This window comes from Arachis ipaensis, chromosome B6 (genome assembly GCF_059453495.1).
Source record: "Arachis ipaensis isolate K30076 ecotype BB chromosome B6, ASM5945349v1, whole genome shotgun sequence".
In the NCBI taxonomy this organism is placed as follows: Eukaryota; Viridiplantae; Streptophyta; class Magnoliopsida; order Fabales; family Fabaceae; genus Arachis; species Arachis ipaensis.
In genome coordinates this window covers 21,147,707-21,171,332 of record NC_142441.1, presented here as the reverse complement: position 1 = coordinate 21,171,332, position 23,626 = coordinate 21,147,707, and the positions used below count along the sequence as shown (strand labels likewise).

Genomic DNA, 23,626 nt, shown 5'->3' with positions numbered 1-23,626 from the left:
ACAGCCACGCTTTTAAAGCATGGCCATAGAGAGATACGGCCACGCTTTAAAAGCGTGGCCATAGCAGGAGATACGGCCACGCTTTTAAAGCGTGGCGATAGCGGGAGATACGCCCACGCTTTTAAAGCGTGGCGATAGCGGGAGATACGGCCACGCTTTTAAAGCGTGGCGATAGAGAGATACAGCCACGCTTTAAAAGCGTGGCGATAGCCTTGTCAAATTTAAAAAAAAAAATCTTTTTTTTATTTTCAATCCTTTTTTATACCAAACCTATAAATATAGTATTCAATTTTTATTACAAGATAAATTAAACAGTAATTAGTGACAATTTTTGGTATAATTATTTTATACATTAATCCTTATACAAAACTTTCCAAGTTTTTTCAGTAACAAAAAACCCTTCATCCTCCTATCCAGCCGAAATTCATTAACTAAGCAAAATGCATGTATAATTACAAAAGCAATGAAAAATTAATAGCAGTTCTGGGGTCTCAAGATCACGTCAAGGTCCCTCATTTTCTGTATTTTATATTTTTCTTACAACCTTGTGCCCAACAAGTACATAACCGAGCTCAATATCCCCCTCTCAGAATGATTTCCAGCAATGTTTGGTGGAGCTGAAAAAAATAACACCAACATCAACAAAATGATTTTATTTCCTTTTCACAGAACATAATAATGAAAATGCTGACAATCACCGACCAAAGACATAACAATGAAGAAACAAGGAATAACCCCATTGGCAAGCAAGCTCAGTGCTTTTTTTCCTTTTGCAAAAAAGAAATAAAAAAAAAAAGGAAAAAGGAACCATTGAATTACCATGCAAAAGGGAGAAAGGAATCTAACCAATTGGCAATGCAGGATGCAATGCAAGTAAGTAGAGATCAAATTTCAGGAAACAATTTAAGCAGAAATTAGGTATACTCGTCATGTTAATACGAGAAGGTTCCAAAACTCGACGGACAGAATCAGAATTACCTCTTGAATGGTTTTCTTTAGATCAAAAGCATCCTTCACTCGAACATCCAGGATGGCCCATGTATCATGGAAGCCTAACAAGAAACAAACGAAAGATGTATTAAGAAATGTCTTCACTTGTTAGCACACCACATCAGAGCCACAAATAGCTTGTTATCCATCTAAATATAAGATACTATATTGATGCAGTGAGGTGGGGTGGGGCATAAAAGAATAAATTCCATTATTTTCCCCCTGATTACATACTTTATCAAGATACTACTCAAATTCATTGCCATGAGAAAATTGGCTACTATGACAGGCTCAGTTCAAGAAAATAAGGAGAGTTTGAGAGAATGGACAATTGAACCCAGTTAATATTTTCTCATCCACCAGCATTGCCCTCTGCTTAAAACTAGTTGGAACATTCACTGGTTGAGCCTGTAATGCAAGATATATATATATATATATATATATATATTAAAAAAAACTCAAAAGCTGCATGCAAGATATATATCCAATGCCTAATAATACTTCAAAGCAAACAAAACATCATCCGATGTACTTCGAATTTCAGATCCAAAAACAGCAGAGTCCCATTGTTTCAACCATAAGAGTACCTGTCTCAGACAATAAACTTAAGAAACTGCATTGTGAATTCTTGATTCCTCTACTTGTCCCTGCATACATGCCCTTTATTTTCGTTTCCCATTCAAGAACAGATTCAGATTTAGAAGGACGCAAAACATGAAAATTAAATCTAAGTAATCAAACAATGATGCATTTAGTTCAAGTAATTGGAATTTAGAAGCATGGAGAAGTGGGTGCTTACTGGGATATGGTAAAGAACAAAAAAAGAAAGGATGTGAAGATAGGGGCAACCACGTACCATACCACTTGGCGAGTTCATCATTGGCAGGAGTGATAGCAGTAGCAGCTTTCTTTGAAGGAGGAGGTGGTGCTGCCTTCTTCTTACCAAAGAGAGCCAGTGGAGAGTATAAGTACTCAAAACTCGAAAGAATTCCTATCTTACCACTGAGAAAGATAAGAGAGGAAAAAACAAACCTTGCCCTTCAGTATCACGACATTGAAATTGCTGCCGGTCCTCCTCAAAGGAAGCGGTAAAGCTGATCATGTTACACCAAATCAAAACCGTCCAAATCCATAATTTGATAAAGAACAAATAAATCTCTAAAATAGATCAAAATTTGCACAATTAAAATCAGAACCAAATAAGGATAACAAATCATCATAATAGTTTTTCCAATCAGGTCTATAAACTAATCATAGGCTTGCAAACAATTTTTTTTTCCTATTAAAAAGATTTTAACAAAAAAAACTAAGCAAAAAACAAACTAGATTAACCATATGCATCATATAACTAAAATTTTATCATGAAAGTAGTAGACTATGACCTGTGCAAGACCAGGCTGCCGGGAACATTGAATCATCAAGCGGCCAATGACATCATGAGCTACAACAGTTTCAACAAATAAATAAATCACTGATTAAACTTGATATTATGCTGAAGGGGCCGAGCAATTTACCTATTGCTTTGCCTGAAGTCATAACCATAACCAAGCAATGTGGTTCTTGTAGCTACACCCAACAAGCATGCAATCATATCTTGGAAATGATACACCTCAGTCGAATGTATACATTTCGTAAACTGCAACAACATTTCACATAACAGCAGAAAATCAAATCAAATCACTTAATTAAAATTTCCAAAAATAACAAAAAATAAAACAGGCTATGTTGAACTGTTGATTATTGGTTTAATCAATTAACAATTCAATAAATTACCAAGGATGGATCTAGAATATCAATTGCATAGAGGCCGAGATCATCTTCAGGAACCACAATATCAGATTTCCGGTCAAGTGTTTCAGTGTAACCTGAAAAGTTGAACACAATCTGACTAGGAATCAGAACTAATCAAGTTTATCAGAACATAACATGTATCATTTTGAGTATAAATTTGAAAATTTTACTCCAAAAACAAGCTGATAGAACCACGAAGCTCCATTTCCATTTTCAATTAACCCTAGCCTTTAAGAAATGTTTTGATTTGGGGGAAATAGGTGAAACTCACGGAAAGTGAAGGATTGAGAGAAAGGGCAGAAGAGAACTTTGGACGAGTAAGGATTCGATTGCAGACAGAGCTCCATGATTTGCTGACGCAAGCAGCGGAAGTGAACCAACGAGCCGGGAGCCTCGCCAAAATGTTCTGGAGAAGGTCCTTGTTCACCGAATCAAAACTTCTACCGTTCCCATTGGCTGAGAAGGCAGTAGAGCAGAAGAGGAAGGAGGGCAGAGACTGGCGGTGCGGAGGAAGGAAAGGCGACCTCCGTTGGCTGACCGACGCGGTGAGTAATGAGCGCCAAGGGAGTGCGAACGCCAGCAAAGACGGGTTAGGGGAGACGACGGAGGGAGCGCCGGCAGATGAGAGAGTGCAAGCGATGCCGATGACGAGGTGGCGCTGACGCTGACGGTAAGGATGCTGGTAACGGCGACGAGGAGACGAGGCAGAGAGGGAGCAGAGGCTAACGACGCAACGAGGGTGGTGCTGGTGACGGCGTGCTTCTAAGCTCTTCCAGGGTAGCTCGATTAGGGTTGGTGCTGGTGGAAGAGTGACTAGGGGATGTGCGCTGGATTAGGGTAGCTAGATTAGGGTTGGGGACCGAGTTGAAAGAGCGTCAATTGGATTGGGGACCGGGTTGGGGCCGGGTCTTAGGGTTTTTTTTTAAAAAGCTTTTGGCCACGCTTTTTTAGCGTGCCAAAAGTGGTACCAGGATATGGCCACGTTTTGTAAGCGTGGCCGTAATGAAACCCTGTCGCCACGCTTTTAAAACGTCCCTGTTTCTCTCTATGGCCACGCTTTTAAAGCGTGGCAGAAAAAAAACATGGTACCAGGATATGGCCACGTTTTGTAAGCGTGGCCGTAATGAAACCCTCTCACCACGCTTTTAAAACGTCCCTGTTTCTCTCTATGGCCACACTTTTGAAGCGTGGCAGGAAAAACGTAGCTGTTTCTCTAATCAATTGCCACCCTTCCAAAAGCGTGGCCGTTGACCCTTTTCGCACGTTTTTGAAGTGTGGCAAGAAAAAACGTGGCCAAATCTATATTCAATCGCCACCCTCATAAAAGCATGGCCATTGATCACTTTTGGCCACGCTTTTGAAGCGTGGCAAGAAAAAAGCGTGGCCATAGGCCTTTTTTCTTGTAGTGCATTAATTGATGATGTTATTTTCGAAGATTATGAGATAAAGATAAGAAAAAGATTTTTGAAAAATATTTTTAAAATTTTCGAAAATAAATAAGAAAAATGAAAAAGATTTGATTTTTGAAAAAGATAAGATTTTTAAATTGAAAATTTGATTTGACTCATAAAAATAACTAGATTTTAAAAAGTTTTGAAAAAGTCAACTCAAATTTTCGAAATTTATGAGTGAAAAAAGGAAAGATATTTTTTTTTATTTTTGAATTTTTAATGATGAAAGAGAAAAAACATGAAAATGATGCAATGCATGAAAATTTTGGATCAAAACAATGAATGCATGCAAGAATACTATGAATGTCAAGATGAACACCAAGAACATTTTGAAGATCATGATGAACATTAAGAACATATTTTTGAAAAATTTTTAATGCAAAGAAAACATGCAAGACACCAAACTTAAAAATTTTACATGTATAGACACTATGAATACAAGAATGTATATGAAAAACAAGAAAAGACACAAAACATGAAAACATCAAGATCAAACAAGAAGACTTACCAAAAACAACTTGAAGATCATGAAGAACACTATGAATGCATGAATTTTTCGAAAAATGCAAGATGAATATGCACTTGACACCAAACTTTCAACTTGACTCAAGACTCAAACAAGAAACATGAAATATTTTTTATTTTTATGATTTTTTTTATTTTTATTTTTTTCGAAAACAAAGGAGAAATTTTTGAAAGATTTTTGAAAAATTTTTGAAAATAAAACAAAAAGAAAATTACCTAATCTGAGCAACAAGATGAACCGTCAGTTGTTCAAACTCGAACAATCCCTGGCAACGGCACCAAAAACTTGGTACACGAAATTGTGATCTCAGGCAACGGCGCTAGAAACTCTGTACGCACGTCTTAATAAATCGTTTTTCATTCACAACTTCGATACAACTAACCAGCAAGTGCACTAGGTCGTCCAAGTAATAAACCTTACGTGAGTAAGGGTCGATCCCACGGAGATTGTTGGTATGAAGCAAGCTATGGTCACCTTGTAAATCTCAGTCAGGCGGATATCAAAAGGTTATGGAGTTTTCGAAATTAAATAATAAGTAAACATAAAATAAGGATATAAATACTTATGTATATCATTGGTTAGAATTTCAGATAAGCGTATAGAGATGCATTTGTTCCTCTGAACCTCTGCTTTCCTGCTGTCTTCATCCAATCAATCTTACTCCTTTCCATGGCTGGCTTTATGTAAGGACATCACCGTTGTCAATGGCTACTTTTAATCCTCTCTGGAAAATGGTCCGATGCGCTGTCACTGCATGGCTAATCGTCTGGAGGCATCACCCTTGTCAATGGCTGCATCCCATCCTCTTGTGAAAATGGTCCAAATGCTCTGTCACAGCACGGCTAATCATCTGAGGTTCTCGATCATACTGGAATAGGATTCACCCTCCTTTTGCGTCTGTCACTACGCCCAGCACTCGCGAGTTTGAAGTTCGTCACAGTCATTCAATCCCAGAGTCCTACTCGGAATACCACAGACAAGGTTTAGACTTTCCAGACTCTCATGAATGCCGCCATCAATCTAGCTTATACCACGAACATTCTGATTAAGAGATCCAAGAGATACTCATTCAATCTAAGGTAGAACGGAAGTGGTTGTCAGGCACGCGTTCATAGGGAATGATGATGATTGTCACGTTCATCACATTCAGGTTGAAGTGCGAATGAATATCTTAGAAGCGGAATAAGTTGAATTGAATAGAAAAACAGTAGTACTTTGCATTAATCTTTGAGGAACAGCAGAGCTCCACACCTTAATCTATGGAGTGCAGAAACTCTACCGTTGAGAAATACATAAGTGAACATAGGGTAAGCATGGCCGAGTGGCCAGCCTCCCATGGAGGTCTAGAGATCTAAAAATGATCAAAAGATGTCTAATACAATAGTAAAAAGTTCTATTTATAATAAACTAGCTACTAGGGTTTACAGAAGTAAGTAATTGATGCATAAATCCACTTCTGGGGCCCACTTGGTGTGTGCTTGGGCTGAGCTTGAATGTTACAGAGGCTCTTTCTGGTGTTGAACGCCAGGTTGTAACGTGTTTCTGGCGTTCAACTCTAGTTTGTGACGTGTTTCTGGCGTTTAACTCCAGACAGCAGCGTAGAACTAGCGTTCAACGCCCTTTTACGTCATCTAAACTCGGCCAAAGTATGAACTATTAAATATTACTGGAAAGCCCTAGATGTCTACTTTCCAACGCAATTGGAAGCGCGCCATTTTGAGTTCTGTAGCTTCAGAAAATCCACTTTGAGTGCAGGGAGGTCAGAATCCAACAGCATCAGCAGTCCTTCTTCAACCTCTGAATCTGATTTTTGCTCAAGTCTCTCAATTTCAGCCAGAAAATACCTGAAATCACAGAAAAACACACAAACTCATAGTGAAGTCCAGAAATGTGAATTTAACATAAAAACTAATGAAAACATCTCTAAAAGTAACTAGATCCTACTAAAAACATACTAAAAATAATGCCAAAAAGCGTATAAATTATCCGCTCATCAACTCTCTAACCTCTTTTTCAATCCTAACCAACCTAACTTTCAAAACATCTCTTCTTGGTTTTTCACTATTTTCTTTAACCTTTCTAACTCAAGGCATGATTATGGTTTTCCCTAATTAACATGAATTCTATTTATATTACATTTTGGATTGAAATTTCTCATCTCAGCTTTTTAACTCCAAAACACTCCAAAATGCATAATTATTCACCTCATTTCATTATTCTACTGCTCCTTTGCCACTATGTGATTATCTTGTAAATTGGCTACTTGTTTTCCCGCTTTTATTATATCCTAGATTTCTGTATTTCAGGATGTCTGACACTCAAAGAAAAGGAAAAGGAAAGGCAGCAACTGGCAAACGGAAAAGAGGTGAATCCTCTATGTCTCTCCTGGAGCTTATGCATGATGACTCCTGGCGGGAAAAACACTTTACCCCGCAGGAGAAGGCTGACCAGCTCATCCCTGCCAATGATCCAATTAAGTTTGCAAACTGCTACTGTGAGCTGAAGTATCCAGTGTTTGCTACCTCCAGAAATCTGTATCTGGAGAGGACTTTGAAAATTCCAGAAGAACTACAGCAGTACACCACCGATCATATCAAACAAAGAGGCTGGTTCTTCTTGGAGAGGAATTTGACTGAGGTCAATGCTTCCTGGGTAAGAGAGTTTTACTGCAATTATTTCAAGACTTTCCTGGATGCAGTGCACCTCAGAGGGAAGCAGATACTGGTCACTGAAGAGGCCATTGAGGATATTCTGCGCCTTTAGCCTAAGTCAGATCAGCCTGACGGTTACCAAAAGGCTGAAGAGGATATGAGGTTTCTGAGATTCGACTGGGATGCTGTCAAGGAGAGGATAGCCCTTGACCCTACTGTCCCATGGGTCATGGGTAAGAACACCACCATGCCTAAAGGAATCAAGCGGATATACCTGAATGATGAGGCTCGGCTCTGGCACCAGATCCTGAGTAACTTTATTATGCCGAGCACTCATGAGACGGAGCTGCCTGCTGCTATGATTACCCTCCCCTGGTGTGTGATGGAGGGTAAGGACCTGTACCTGCCACGATTCATCCGGCACTATATGGCCAGGGTCCCTGTCAGAGGCACCCTCCCTTTCCATTACCTGGTTACACAGCTAGACCGTCGAGCTGACGTGCCTTGGGAGGATGCTAATGAGAAGCCACCTGTTGTGGACTACAAGAAGATCATTCCTCACAGCAGGAACTTTCTGGCTTTAGGCTACAGACCTACATTCCTTCCTACTTCTGATGAGACTGCCACACCTTCAGCTGCCCCCTCTTCTTCCACTGCTGCACCTGCCCCACCCACTGCACCTCTAGCTGCTCTTGAGCCTATTTACCATTTGGTGCATCGACTCTTCGCCCGCTTGGATCGTATGGAGCGTCGCAACAAGCGATGCTATGAGCACGTCAAGTTGATGATCCGTTCCGGCGGCGACATCCCCTCCGAGTCTGACACCCCTTCTGATACATCTGAGGTGGAGGATGACGTTCACGAGGGGGAGACACCCACCCAGGCTGCACAGACAGGACCGGAGCAGGCTGCGCCACAGCAGGGGGAGCCACAGCAGATTCAGGCCGCAGATTCAGAGATTCCTATCCAGTCGGAGCCTCCTCTCCAGCAGACAGACCCTCCTACCCTCATCCAGTCTGCAGTTCCTCAGACCACCACCGAGACCCCAGCAGCCCATCCTTCCAGTGATGACACTCCTTCACACCCTGCTTGAGTGAGCATCGGGGACGATGCTTTATTTTAAGTGTGGGGAGGTCGCCATCTCTGGCGCATTTTTTTGGTGAACCACTACAGACTTTTTTATTTTATTTTGGTTATTTTTCTGTATTCTTATCTTTATTTTTATTTTTCAGTACTTATACATTGTTCTTTCTATGTGTTTTTACTCTATTTTCTGCATTTTGCACTTTAGTTTATACCATTAGCCATTTAGTTTAGTTTGCAATTCTAACTTATTAGTTATAGAATATGTGGATTAATTAGTATAGTTTACCCTTTTAGCATATGATAGTTTGGTTTAAATTGAAAATAAAAGGAAGTAAACTAGAGACTTTAATAGAATAAAAACAATCCACACCTTGTATATAGAACATAACATGTTAGTTAGTTAACAACATTTCATCAAGGAGGAACACTAAAACTTTAAAGCCACCCAATAAAATTTTACATTGAGAATAATGGAAACTCTTAATTTCTACTTGCATGACATGTATAGCTGATATATGCTGTTTGAGCCATAGAACACACAGCTGCCTGTGATTTTTGAGCTTAATTGTATGGTTACATTCAAACCATAATTTTTATTCCTGTGTGTTTTGTCCTTCTTTTTATTCTGATGTTCTTTGCTTTGTTTTAATCTATATGTCCGATTATAGAATATAGACACATACCAAGAAAGTGATTGAGGCCATCATTTGAACTTTCCCTCACTTATCCCAAATAAGCCTACCTATTACATCACCCTTGTTAGCCCCCTTGAGCTTTTTAATCCCCTCTTGTTCTATAAACCACATTACTAACCTTAAGCAGAAAAAAAAATCTCAAGTTGAATCCTTGGTTAGCTTAAGATAGAAATTGTGTATTATTTAAGTGTAGGGAACTTCATGGGAACATGGATGATAGAAGCAAAGGTAGAAAGTTAAAAAAAGAATAAAAATATTCAAAATAAAATTTTGGGAAACATGCTCATGTGAAATCAATTGAATTACCATGTGCATTAAAAAAAAAGAGTTTATTTTCAGTATTTAAATAAGGGGATACACAAAAAACTCCCCAATTGCAAAAATAAAAAGAACCAATGCACATGGGATAAAATTTAAATGCATGAGCTTGCCATACAAAGTGAGAAAAGTTGGGCAAATAGGTTACAAAACTTGGAATTACAAAATATGTATGTTAGGTGAGATCTTAAACTAATCAAGGATTCACTTATTAGCTCACTTAGCCTTATACATATACCCTTACCTTTACCTTGGCCCCATTACAACCTTGAGAAAGACCTCATGATTTTTGTATGTCTGTATTCTATAATTGTTGATTGGTTAGATGAAGAACAAAATTATAGAAAGTAAGGATAAAAAGAAGAATAGAGAGATTAACCCAATAAACACTGAGTGACTAGAGAGTAAACACAAAATCCAGTGAGGGTTCAATAGCTCATCACCATATATCTCTGCTTAAATTGTTAATTGTCTCGCAAGTTTGAAAAATATTTTTTTGCCCATATCAATTGTAAAGTGCCTTAACATTATCTAAAGTTGGCTATGCATATATGATTCCTTGAGAATGTGAATTAATTTAACTACATATAAGTTTTATATACAAGTGAATAACAAATAGAATTGCATGACTCATTTAGGTAGTTGCATTTAGGATAGATTGCATTGCATGAGATTCCACCACTTTAACCTTACCTTACTCTTTATTTTGGACTTAGCATGAGGACATGCTATTGTTTAAATGTGGGGAGGTTGATAAACCCATATTTTATGATATATATTGTGCTCAATTCAAGAGATTTATTCAATCCTTCACTCACTTATTCATGTAAATTGCATGGTTTTACTTTCCCTTCCTCATTATCTGATATATGTGAAATACATGTTTCCTATGCTTTAAAAATAATTATTTTAATTATCCTTTATTACCATTCGATGCCGTGATTTGTGTGTTAAGTAGTTTCAGATCTCCTAAGGCAGGAATGACATAAAGGATGGAAAGGAAACATACAAAAATGGAAGGAAAGCACAAAATGGAGTTTTTAAGGAAACTGGCAGCGAAGCGAACGCATGGACGACGCGGCCGCATGACCAGTGCGAAAAGGAAGCGACGCGAACGCGTGACTGACGCGAACGCGCGCCTTAAGCAGACACAGATGACGCAGACGCGTGACCGAAGCGAACGCGTGATAAAGAAAACTCCAGATGACGCGATCGCGTGACCCACGCGGACGCGTGACAGACGCCATGCACCAGAAATTACAGAAAATGCTCCCAGCGATTTCTGAAGCCCTTTTTGGCCCATATCCAAGTCCAGAAGGCACATATTAGAGGTTATGAAGTGGGAGAATGCATCCATTAAAAGAGAGATCTCCAATTTATTCACTTTTCATAGTTTAGATGTAGTTTTTAGAGAGAGAGGTTCTCTCCTCTCTCTTAGGTTTTAGGATTAGGATTTCTATTTATTATTTCAAGTTAATATCCCATCTCTTTATCAGGTTCAACGTTTCCTTTTTAATTACTTTGATAAATTAATTTATGAATTCTTCCATGTTACATATGATTCTCTTGATTAATGTTATCTGAGGTATTTCAGTTTATGATTGCTTTCTTTTATTCATGCTACTGTTGCTTCCAATCTGAAGATATTTTTATTCGAGTAAGTTTATTTTTCCCCTTTTGGCTTGGGTTGATTAATTGGTAACTCTTTAGTTATCAAACTCAAACGTGATTGATAATTGTTATCTTTGCTAATTGAATTGAACCTCAATAACTCCAGTCCTTTCTTAGGAATTAACTAGGGCCTGAGGATCTAACTAATTAGTCACTTGACTTTCCTTTGCTTTAGTAAAGGTTAACTAAGTGGGATTAAAATTCAATTCTCATCACCATTGATAAGGATAACTAGGATAGGACTTCCAAATCCTCATACCTTGCCGACAGTTTATTTTACAGTTATTTATTTATTTTATTTGTCATTTAAATTACTTGTTCCTTATTTTCAAAATCTCAATTTACAAAACTCATAACCAATAATAAGAACATACCTCCCTGCAGTTCCTTGAGAAGACGACCCGATGTTTAAATACTTCGGTTACCAATTTATTTAGGAGTTTGTTACTTGTGACAACCAAAACGCTTGTAAGAAAGGTTGATTGCTCGGTTTAGAAACTATACTTGCAACGAGGATTTATTCTGAATTCTAAACCGTCAATCTTCCGCTCTTTCAAAGGGTTAATGGTTAAGGATTTGTATCCTTGTCACTAACCACAATATGATAGTTGTGGGGATCAATCTCATTTAGTCATCCTCTAACAATTGAAGGATAGTCAAATGAGCTTCATCAATCCCAATCCATAAGTCCTAGCCACTCACTAATCGAACTAGTGAAAGCTAGTGTCAATGGACATCGATCATCAATCACTTGGACATTAGTAACTCAAGGTCACCCAAGTTACCAACCCAAGCCAAGAATTGAAAAATCTACTCTATAGCTAAAAGAAACATTTCATCAAACACATACATGCAATAAAAGTAAACATCACAAAATGCAAGAAGTAGTAAAGGCTTTGACTAACATAAACAAGAAATCAATAATAGTAACTAAGGCAAATATCAAGAGACATGAAAACATAAAATTGCATTGAAAGGAAATTAAGAGTAACAAAAGCACTCATAAACTAAAATTACAAAATACAGAAATTAACAAGAGGAGTTGGTGAACTAAAGTGCTAGAACAAATAAAAGTAAGAGAAAGCTAAATTAAAATAAAACTGAAACCTAAATCTAAGGAGAAATTAAAAGAAGAAACCCTAAAATCTAGAGAGAGGAGAGAGCCTCTCTCTCTCTATAATTCTCCATCTAAAACCTCAACTGTGTGAACAAATGAATGGTTAATGAATGTCCCAGCTCCATCCCCAGCCTTTTGTTTTCATTTTCGGGCCTGAAACTGGGTCAAAAACATCCCAGAAATCACCCCCATCATTTTCCCTTTACTGAGGCACGTGACGCTCGTCACGCGTACGCGTGTCAGTGGATGATGCTCCTGGTCACGCGTACGCATCAGTCACGGATACGTCACTTGGAAGATTGCTTGATCACGCATGCGCTTCAACCATGCGCGCGTGTCGTGTCCAGCTTGTCAAATCTTCAAATTCTTGTGTTCCTTCCACTTTAGCATGCTTCCTCTTCATCCTCTATGCCATTCCTGCTCTATAAATCCTGTAATCACTTAACGCACATATCATGGCATCGAATGGTAATAAAAGATCATTAAAAATTAGTGATTTTAAGGCCTAAAAAGCATGTTTTCAATCATAGCACAAAATTAGGAAGTAAACTTAAAAACATGCAATTTACATGAATAAGTGGGAGAATAATTGACAAAATTCACTCAATTCAATATAAAATATACCATAAAATAGTGGTTTATCAATCTCCCCACACTTAAACATTAGCATGTCCTCATGCTAAGTTCAAGGGAAGCCATAAAGGGGTGAAGAGGGATGGTAGGATTTATTAAATGTAACCTATCTATATGAATGCAACTAAATGCTAAATTCTTCTACCTGCTTGGTTAAAAATAAATAAATCTTCCAAGAGCAAATATGAACTGAATTCCACTAATTCAAATCTCAAAATGAAGTACAGATAGACTTGCAAGAAGAAAGCTCGTGAAAGTCGGGAACAAAGAAATTGAGCATCAAACCCTCACTGGAAGTGTTTGCACTGTAGTCGCTCAAGTGTTTAAGGGTCGATTCTCTCTATTCTCTATTAATCCTGCTTTCTAAGGCTTGCGCTTCTTATACCAATCAATACAAATTTAATGCATGAACACACATATCAAGAGGTCTTTTCAAGGGTTGTAATGGGGTTAGGGTCAAGGTAGAATTGTATTTGGTCAAGTGGACTAAAATCTGAATCCTTGATTAACCTAAACTTTCCACCTAATTTAAGACAATCCATGTAATTACAATGAAAAACCTAACTACCCATTAACTATCTTTTGCACATATTCATGCATCCTAAATTTGAGTACAATACATATGCATTGCCAACACCACTTACGTTGGCGCATTTTGTCCCCTTTTATTGCTTTCCTTTTTTTTCCCGTTTTCTTCTTTTTTACTTTTTTCTTTTTATTCTTTTTTATATATGTGGTGGATTATATATATACGAGAGATCAATGCATATGATTAAGGTATTGAATGCATGAACATGTGCTCAACTATCTTTTTTCACATTTTCACAAAAATATACAGTACCCAATTTCCAAACCAAATGTTTTCAAATCCAATTTTCCCACATTTGATTCATGTACACTCTCACTAGTCTAAGCTAGCCAAGGATTCAAATTAAGGACATTCATTGCTAAAATAAAGAACAAATGGGATAAAATAGGCTCAAATCGGTTTGCAAAAGATGATAAAAAGGTAAGGCCATATGGATTCAAAAATGCATTCATACATCAAACAATGGAAATATAGAATCAAGCAAGACAAAGATCACAATCTTAGAGAGAACAACACACACAAAAATAAAATATTGGTTGATAAGATGCAACCAATCAATATTGGTTCAAAAATCTCACCAAGCTTGTGTGTTCTAGCTCTAAAACCATGTTCCAAATTAAATTTCTTCAAACAAGTGCAACAAAAATTTTAGTTCATATTAGTGAAATGCCCTAAAACAGATTCTTGAAAAAGAAATTATTACTTCAACCAAGTAGTCCTAGCATGAAAGAAGTGGTAAAATATGTGCAAACTCTAACTATAATACAATGCAACAAATAAATACAAAAAGAAAATTAAGAATTGGTGTTGGAAAGAGAAATTGTTACCCATGGAAGTCGGTCATCGATCTCCCCACACTTAAAGATTGCACCGTCCTCGGTGCATGCAAAGAAGAGGAATGTGGATCAGGTAGGTTGCTGCAACTGATGAGTTTCTTCAAAAGATTGTGCAGAGGAACTTGTTTATTGCCCCCATTTAGAAGCTTTTCCATTCTTTTCTTGGGGGCCAGCCTGAAAGTTGAGAAAAAGGAAGAAGAATAGCCCACAAACAAATATATAAAAATAAATAAAATATAGGTGGGCTAATGCCAAATAAGAGTGGGGCTCTCAACTACATGGTGGCTACAACATGTAAGTGAGAAAGCATTATAAGCGAATGGCATATCAACTAAAACTTGATGCAAGATTAAAGTTTAAGCATAAGTAAATAGCATGAAGAGAGCAATCGGAAGCATCAAGTTCAAACAAGAATTTATACAAACAAGATTAGTCATGAGCAGGAGGGAATTCGGTCCCATCCGAACTCAGTGATAGTGAAGCACAAAAACAAAGAATAATGAGTTAGAAAGGACTAAAGTACTAATCTTGTGTGTGGGGCAAAAATTGTAAATAGTGACTAAGAAAGAATGGGTTATGAAAGACAATATAAGTTCATATCAATGCACAAAGAATGCAAGAGTCATCAAAGAAGAAGCATTGACCTAAAAATTTCATTACCCAATCAATATCAAACAAGTCAAGACGCACAAAAATAATGCAAGAAATATTCAACAGTTGAGTAAGAACATTTAACACTAACGGAAAAGTAGCGAACTGAGAAAAGAAAATAAGAACAAGCTACAAAAGCAAAGTAAAAATACAATGAATAAAAGTATGCAAATGCAATAAGCAAAAGAGAATGAAATATAATAAAGATGGGAACTTAAAGGAATGAAGAAGAAGAAAGGTAGAAAGAAAGAAGAAGGAGAGAAGAAAGCAATAAAGAAATGGGAGAAGAGAAGCGACGCGTAAGCGTCGTCTACGCGCACGCGTGGATAGTAGAATGAGGAGGCGATGCGTACGCATCAGTCACGCGTATGCATGGGAAGCAGAAAAGGAAAGGTGGCGCGTGTGCGTCAGTCACGCGTACGCATGGAGGCTTTTCGTGCTCCTCGCACAACACTCACACGGTTCCATCACAACTCTCTGGTTTTTGTACCAGAGGCAACAAGAAGAGACGACGCGTGCGCGTCGGTCACGCCCACGCGCGGAAGACCGAAAATTCAAATGATGCGTACGCGTCAGTGAAGCGCACGCATGGACAAGGATAATTTGCGGTTGACGCGTACACGTCAGCGAGGCGTACGCGTGGGGTGGTTTATGCGCCCTGGCACCCCACTCGCATGGTTTCAACACAACTCTCTGGTTTTTGTACCAGAGAGCAGCAGCATCAAAACTTTTTTTATATAAGAACAAAGGCAAATATGCATAATTGAAAAGGATCACACACATCTAATGAAGCAAAGATAAATAAATAAATAAATAAAAGAAACTATAGAAAAGGAAGATCATACCATGGTGGGTTGTCTCTCACCTAGCACTTTTAGTTATTGTCCTTAAGTTGGATATTTTTGTGGGGTCCTTGCTAGGGTGGCTTATTCTTGAACTCTTCCTTGAATCCCCACCAATGTTTGCATATCCAATAGCCTCCGGGATCCCAAACTAAGCGCATCAAGCTTCCAAGCGAATTTGAACAAGTGACAAGGCCCCAAGATTGATGATGGTTGAGGTGTATTCCGGGGTCCCAAACCTTGTTTGTCATCACTCTTTCTTCAAGTTGATCATCATAATTCCAATTGGGTGGTTCACAATCCAAATTCTCCTTCAAGCACTCAAACAACTTCCTAGACCCAAGAAATCTAGCTCTACACTAACCTTTGCATTTAGATTTTGAACATGCAACCATAATTAACTTTGAATGGCAATTCCAACCACTTACCATCTCCCTTTTGCTCTTAAAGCCACAAAGAGCTCTAAGTTGTCCATTCGTCTTAAGCAGACCATATTCAAGCGAGAAATTAAAGCTTAAGGGTAAGAATTTTACCAACTTGAATGTTATGTTGGATGGTGATGGCTTGGGGAGAGGTGTTTCCAATGATGTTGCAAGCTCCATTCCCTTGTGCTCTTCCTTGATAACTTCCACTTCTTGACATGTTTCCTTCACTGCAACCTCTTCCTTATCAAGTTCTTCTAATTCTTCCCCATCACTTAAGTCATAAGTTGGAGTTTGATAAAAGTCTACTTCAACATCACTTTCAAATTCACTCGGAGAAGGTTCTTCAAATACAAGGGGTTCAATTACGGATGCAAGTTCATCACTAGGAGGATGTGATATGGGATCTTCATCACCAAAGGAACTTATTTCTTGCTCTATTCCGTCCAATTCTTCATGGGGAACATGCCTTGGAGGTTGTGCACTATCCTCCTCAACATCAATTTCAAGCTTCTTGGAGGAATACTCTACAACTCTAGATTCCCATGGAGGTTCAGCATCTCCTAAGTCTTCAACCACTTCTTCCTCTTCAATAATTATGGCTTCCTCCAATTGTTCCAATACAATGTCACATTCCTCATTGTCCACCGAAGTTTCTAATCTCTCCTTCATGCTACGATCCTCATTAGATTCTCCGCATGAGGCCATGGGGGTACTTTGAGTGTCGAAGCGTAGGGAGGCTAAATTATTTACTACCTCGGTCAAGACAATCACGAATTCCAGTGTTGTCCTTTACATCTCTCCTTGCCCTTGAAGAAGAAGACCAAGGGTGTTATCCATTGGAGATTGGAGTGGATATGAGGGTTTATTGCTTGGAAAGAAAGATTCATGATAGGAAGGTGGTTCATCTTGATAAGGGTATGGAGATGGTGTATATTGAGGTGGTATATGTAAGAATGGTGGTTCTTGGGAATAATTGTATTGGAATGTGGGTGATTCTAAGTATGGGTCATATGGTGGTTAGTGTAGTGGGTAAGCATTAGGATCATATGAAGGTGTTTGGTGGTATGAGGCTTGTGAGTATGGTTGAGGGCTGTTGTGGAGGAGGTTCATAGGCATATAGTGGTTGTGATTGATAATCACAAGGAGGTCCACTATAGCCATTAGATGGGTATACATCAAGGGGTGGTTCTTGCTCATAGTGCATCGGAGAGGGTTGTTTCCATGAAGACTAATAATATGCTTGAGACTCCTCCCACCTTTGATTGTCCTATCCTTGATGCATGTTCTCATTATAGTTCCAATTTCCTACAACATAGTTGTAATCACACTCATAGCCAAAGGGGTGAGAATTCATAGTATCAAGAGAAAATAAAAACAAAAACAAACAAGAAATAATGAAATTAAACTCCTAAAACTAGCAACAACTAACAAGGAAGTAAAAGGCAAACATATTCACAATATTCATAATAACCAATAATAAGCCACACATTTTCAATTCCCTGGCAACAGCGCCAAAAACTTGACGGAGGATAAATGTCGGTAAAAAATTTCTCAATAAAATTGCGTTGCAAGTATAGATCTAAACCGACAATTAAACATCAATCAACATTTAATTAGGTTGTCACAAGTACAAACCCCAATAAAAATAAACCGAAGTATTCAAACCTCGGGTCGTCTCTCAAGGAATTGCAGGAAAGTGTGTTTATTATTGGTTATGATGTACTTCTTTTTGGGGTTTTGAAATAAGAAAAAAGAAATGTAAATAGCAAGAAGGTAAAGAAAACTCAAATGGTAAAAAGATCTTGGCAAGGGTTAATGATTAAGGATCTCTATCCTTTTCACTAACCACAATTTGATAGTTGTGGGGATCAATTTCATTTAGTCATCATCTAACAATTGAAGGATAGTCAAATGAGCTTCATCAATCCCAATCCATAAGTCCTAGCTACTCACTAATCGAACTAGTGAAAGCTAGTGTCAATGGACATCGATCATCAATCACTTGGACATTTGTAACTCAAGGTCACCCAAGTTACCAACCCAAGCCAAAAATTGAAAAATCTACTCTATAGCTAAAAGAAACATTTCATCAAACACATAGCATGCAATAAAAGTAAACATCACAAAATGCAAGAAGTAGTAAAGGCTTTGACTAACATAAACAAGAAATCAATAATAGTAACTAAGGCAAATATCAAGAGACATGAAAACATAAAATTGCATTGAAAAGAAATTGAGAGTAACAAAAGGACTCATAAACTAAAATTACAAAATACAGAAATTAACAAGAGGAGTTGGTGAACTAAAGTGCTAGAACAAATAAAAGTAAGAGAAAGCTAAATTAAAATAAAACTGAAACCTAAACCTAAGGAGAAATTGAAAAAAGAAACCCTAATACCTAGAGAGAGGAGAGAGCCTCCCTCTCTAGAATTCTCCATCTAAAACCTCAAGTGTGTGAATGAATGAATGGTTAATGAATGTCCCAGCTCTATCCTCAGCCTCTTGTCTTCATTTTCGGGCCTGAATCTGGGTCAAAAGCAGCCCATAAATCACCCCTAGCATTTTCCCTTTACTGAGGCACGTGACGCTTGTCACGCGTACGTGTGTCAGTGGACAACGCTCCTAGTCACGCGTACGCATCAGTCACGCATATGCGTCGCTTGGAAGATTGCTTGATGACGCGTGCACTTCAGCCATGCGTGCGCGTCGCTTCCAGCTTCTCAAATCTTCAAATTCTTGTGTTTCTTCCACTTTAGCATACTTCCTCTTCATCCTCTATGCCATTTCTGCTCTATAAATCCTGTAATCACTTAACGCACAAATCACGACATCGAATGGTAATAAAAGAGGATTAAAAATTAGCGATTTTAAGGCCTAGAAAGCATGTTTTCAATCATAGCACAAAATTAGGAAGGAAACTTAAAAACATGCAATTTACATGAATAAGTGGGAGAATAATTGACAAAATCCACTTAATTCAATCTAAAATATACCATAAAATATTGGTTTATCAGGGAGTCTCTGCTCTCCGACCTTGGCAAAGCTTGGGCCAAAGTAAAGCTGGCGGAGGTCGCTTTAGCCATGTCGGAGGGGTTAAAGAAGAAGGCGAGGGAAGTTACACCAAGGTCTTCGGGGAGAAGCTCAACTTGGTGAACGAGGTCACTAAATCCCGAGACAAATATGTGGTGCTTGAGGAGACTATAGCCAAAGGTATGGACGAAATGGTGGCGAACCTGATGCCTCAATTCCGAGTTGTTGCTCCTGAGGTGAACCTCTCCCTCGTCAGTCCCAACAACATTATAGTGGACGACAAGATTGTTATTGCCCTAGATGATGAGGAGGACACTCCTGTTCCTGGTCCAAAGACCTCAGGGGTGCAGATCAGACAGGCTTCTCAAGTTTCCGATCCTCAATTGGGTGGTGAGCCCCTTCCTTCTAAAACTCTCTCAATCCCTGCGGTGCCAGTTTTTGAATATGCTTCGACCTCTCTCGCTCAACCTGAAGATGCTGTCACTGGAAAATAGCTCCACCCTTTGTAATTATTTGCTTTTAATTGGCCTGATTTGTGGGTCTTCATAAACAATTCTATTTTATAATAATTGTAGTTTGAACAATTTCTATTTTGCTATTTCAAGAAACTTTTTCCACTAATCGGTTAGTGGTTGTTACATGAATGGTTAAATGACTTTGAATATTTTAGTTGGTATATCTATTAGTTGAATATGAATTTTATTGTTTCGACAACTTTCATTTAAAGACGTCGGCAAAGTAGATCAGTCCTTTTTGCACCTTTCATATATGAGTATTATCTTCCCTTGGTTTATATGAACTCCCACTTTACATAGTCAAGATTTATCGAGTTACTCTTATATGTCGTTTTAGGTCTGACTTATTTTAAGGTCGGACCACGAATTGCTTATATAACTTCTTGCACTAATTTGTACCTCGTCGCTTCATCTTGCCGACCAAGTAGGTCAGACAATAATTTTTACGATTTTTCGAGCTTAAATTAATGCGTTTGAAATGGGAAACTGGTAGAAAAATACCTTACTATTAATAAAATGGATCTACATAAAAAAATTTTCTACTAAGGATTTTTCTTGTAATCCCTAGCTCTAGCTATGATACTTCGTTAAAACCCTCTTCTGGAAAACCCTTTTCGGGAAAAAATAATGAAGTCGGGAAAAAGAGTACACTAGGGAGCAAGGTACGCTCTTCTAACTATAGCACCTCTTTAAATTACATACGTGCCACGACCTTGAGAGCTCGTTTCTTTTTAGGTTAGACACCTTATAGTAACCTTTCCCTAAGACTTTGACGACCTTGTAAGGTCCCTTCCAGTTTGCAGCCAGCTTTTCTTTGCCCGACTTCTGAACTCCAATGTCATTCCAGATCAGTATGAGGTTGTTTGTGGTGAAGTTCCTCCTGATGACTTTCTTGTTGTACCTTAAGGCCATCCTTTGTTTCAATGCTTCCTCTTTTATCCGAGCTTGTTCTCAGACTTCTAGGAAGAGGTCAAACTCTTCTTTTTGTGTTTGGACATTGATCACTTCATCATAGAATCTAACTCTTAGAGATTCTTCAGCGATTTCTACAAGAATCATGGCCTCTAAGCCATAAGCAAATCAGAAAGGTGACTCTTCAGTTGTTGAGTAGAGAGTTGTCTGATATGCCCACAAGACTTGAGGAAGCTCTTCTACCCATGCTCCCTTTTCATCTTGTAGTTGGCATTTCAACCCAGCCAATGCGACTTTATTTGCAGCTTCAGCCTGTCCATTGGCCTGAGGGTGTTCTACCAATGTGAATTGGTGCTTAATCTTGAAGCTGGCCACAAATTTCCTAAAGGTTGAGTTAGTAAACTGAGTTCCACTATCCATGGTGATGGAGTGTGGAACTCCAAATCGAGTGACAATGTTCTTATAGAAAAAATTTTTACTTCTTTGAGCTGTGATGGTTGCCAAAGGTTTTGCCTCAATCCACTTACTAAAATAATCAATACCCACTATGAGGTACTTTACTTGTCCAGGAGCTTGTGGAAACAGACTGAGAAGGTCAAGGCCCCATTTTGTGAATAACCAAGGTGAGGTGACACTGATAAGTTCCTCTGGAGGTGCTGCATGAAAATTGGCATGCTTTCAACAAGGTGGACACTTTTTGACGAATTCAGCCGCTTCCCTTTGCAAGGTTGGCCAAAAGAAGCCAGTTAGGGTCACTTTCTTAGCTTGTGATCGTGCTCCAAGGTGATTTTTACATATGCCGTTATGAACTTCTTTCAAGACTTCTTTAGTCTTGGAGGTCGGGACATACTTTAATAGTGGTGTGGATACTCCTCTTTTGTAGAGAACATTGTAGACCAAGGTATAGTTTTGTACTTCCCTTATGAGCCTCCTTGCCTCCTTTTCATCTTCCAGGGTGATATCGAATTTAAGATATTCGACTATAGGAGTCATCCACCCTAGGCTTTGGTTGGATATAGGCATCGTGTCCGGCTTGTCTTCTTCCTTTAATACTGATGGTGCGTGGAGAGTTTCTTAGATCAGGTTTCTGTTGTTGCCCCTTGACTTGGTGCTGGCTAATTTAAAGAGGGCATCTGCTCGGGCATTGGATTTCCGAGCTATATGCCGGACCTTTCTTTCTGAGAACTGTGCTAATTATTCTCATGCTTCTTCCAGGTACCTCTTTATGTTGGGATCTTTAGCTTGATAAGTTCCATTAACTTGGGAAATTATCACTTGAGAGTCACTAAATACTATCAATCTTTCTGCCCCTACTTCTTTAGCCAGCTTCAAGCCATCAAGCACGGCTTCATATTCTGCTTTGTTGTTAGAAGCAGAAAACTCGAACTTTAGTGATAGTTCAATCCAAGTTCCTTTTTCATTTTCCAGGATAATTTCTGCTCCACTTCTGGCTTTGTTGGATGATCCATCTACATACATATTTCAAGTTGACAGATTTTCCTGGCCTTTAGTGTATTCTTCCACAAAGTCGGATAGATACTAGAATTTAACTGTTGTTCGAGTTTCATATGTTAAGTAGAATTCGGACAGTTTCACAGCCCACTGTAGCATCCTTCCCACAATGTCCGTTGACAAACTGACTTTCTATCGGTAAAGAAATTTTATAAAAATATAATCACGTTGTAAGTATAGTTTCTAAACCAACAGAGAATCCTTTCGTACAAAAGTTTGGTTGTCACAAGTAACGAAACCCAAATAAATTTATAACCGAAGTATTTAAACCTCGGGTCGTCTTCTTAAGGAATTGCAGGGAGGTATGAATTATTATTGGTTATGAGTAAAAGTGTATTTTTGGGTTTTTGAATTATGGAACAAGTAATTTAAATGGTAAGAAAAATAAATTAATAATAATAAAATCTCTTGGCAAGGTATGAGAAATTGGAGTCCTATCCTAGTTATCCTTATCAGGTGTGATGAGAATTGGATTCTGCTCCTACTTTAATTAACCTCTAACTATGAAGGTAAGTTAAGTGGATGAATCAATTTGATTCCTCAGGTCCTAGTCAATTCCTAAGAAAAGACTAGAGTTATTGGAGTTCAAATCAATCAGCAAAGAATTCTAATTTTCAATCAACAAGGAGTTTGATAACTCAAGTGTCTCCAATTTATCAATTCATTAATTAAAACCAAGAATATAAAAAGCTAAATAAAAATCATAAATCTGAAATACCTCAAATTGCATTAATAAAAAGAAATCAAATCTAACATGAAAATTTATAAATTAAATTGGGAAAATAAATAAAAGGAACATTGAACCTGAAATTGAGAAATAACCATAAACTGAGAGGAATCCTAATTCTAAAACTCTAAATCCTAAATCCTAAGAGAGAGGAGAGAGCCTCTCTCTCTCTAAAACTTCAATTAAATCCTAATAATTGTGAATGTGTATATTAAAGCTTTCTTGATGAATGAATGGATTCTCCCACTTTATAGCCTCTAACCTGTGTTTTCTGGGCCAAAAACTGGGCCAGAAACAGCCCAGAAATTGCTGGGGGCGAAATCTGCCACGCTGATTTTTGTCACTGCGATGCGTCCGCGTGGAGCATACATTTGCGTCATCTAGCTGTACGGCCACTATGACAAATTATATATCAAATCGAAGCCCCGGATGTTAGCTTTTCATTACAACTGGAACCGCGTCATTTGGATCTTTGTAGCTCAAGTTATGATCGTTTTAGTGCGAGAGGGTCAGGCTAGACAGCTTAGCAATTTCTTCAACTTCTTGTATTCCTTCCACTTTTGCATTCTTCCTTTCCATCCTCTAAGCCATTCCTGGCATGTAATCTCTAAAATAACTTAACACACATATCAAGACATCGAATGGTAATAAGAGAAGA

General features: G+C 38.2%; 1 protein-coding gene across 6 annotated transcripts; it reads right to left on the bottom strand.

The window, feature by feature from the left end:
- Positions 1–310: 310 nt before the first annotated feature.
- On the bottom strand, positions 311–3,611 carry LOC148554840 (uncharacterized). 6 transcript variants are annotated; one of them, XR_015886104.1, is made up of 9 exons: positions 3,053–3,607; positions 2,764–2,855; positions 2,505–2,626; positions 2,373–2,431; positions 2,023–2,148; positions 1,847–1,925; positions 1,578–1,650; positions 979–1,052; positions 311–617 (listed from the first exon to the last, which is right to left on the bottom strand). XR_015886104.1 is itself a non-coding variant. In XM_088491737.1 (8 exons), the coding sequence occupies exons 4-8, from the start codon at positions 2,398–2,400 to the stop codon at positions 573–575; spliced, it is 288 nt and encodes a 95-aa protein (XP_088347863.1). In that variant the 5' UTR covers positions 2,401–2,431; positions 2,505–2,626; positions 2,764–2,874; positions 3,053–3,611; the 3' UTR covers positions 311–572. The 6 variants fall into 6 exon arrangements, 3 of the variants coding, with proteins under 3 accessions (XP_088347863.1, XP_088347861.1, XP_088347862.1); XR_015886105.1 differs by lacking the exon at positions 1,578–1,650 and having other exon boundaries at positions 1,847–1,928; XR_015886103.1 differs by lacking the exon at positions 1,578–1,650.
- Between the last annotated feature and the right edge of the window lie 20,015 nt (positions 3,612–23,626).

Excerpts from the sequence above, each read along its gene's own strand:
- LOC148554840 (XM_088491735.1), bottom strand. The coding sequence starts at position 2,400 with ATGTTCCCGGCAGCCTGGTCTTGCACAG. Across the intron at positions 1,929-2,022 it reads TCGTGATACTGAAGGGCAAG|AAGAAGGCAGCACCACCTCC; the intron begins GTTTGTTTTTTC and ends CTCTTTGGTAAG. Across the intron at positions 618-978 it reads TAAAGAAAACCATTCAAGAG|CTCCACCAAACATTGCTGGA; the intron begins GTAATTCTGATT and ends TATTTTTTTCAG.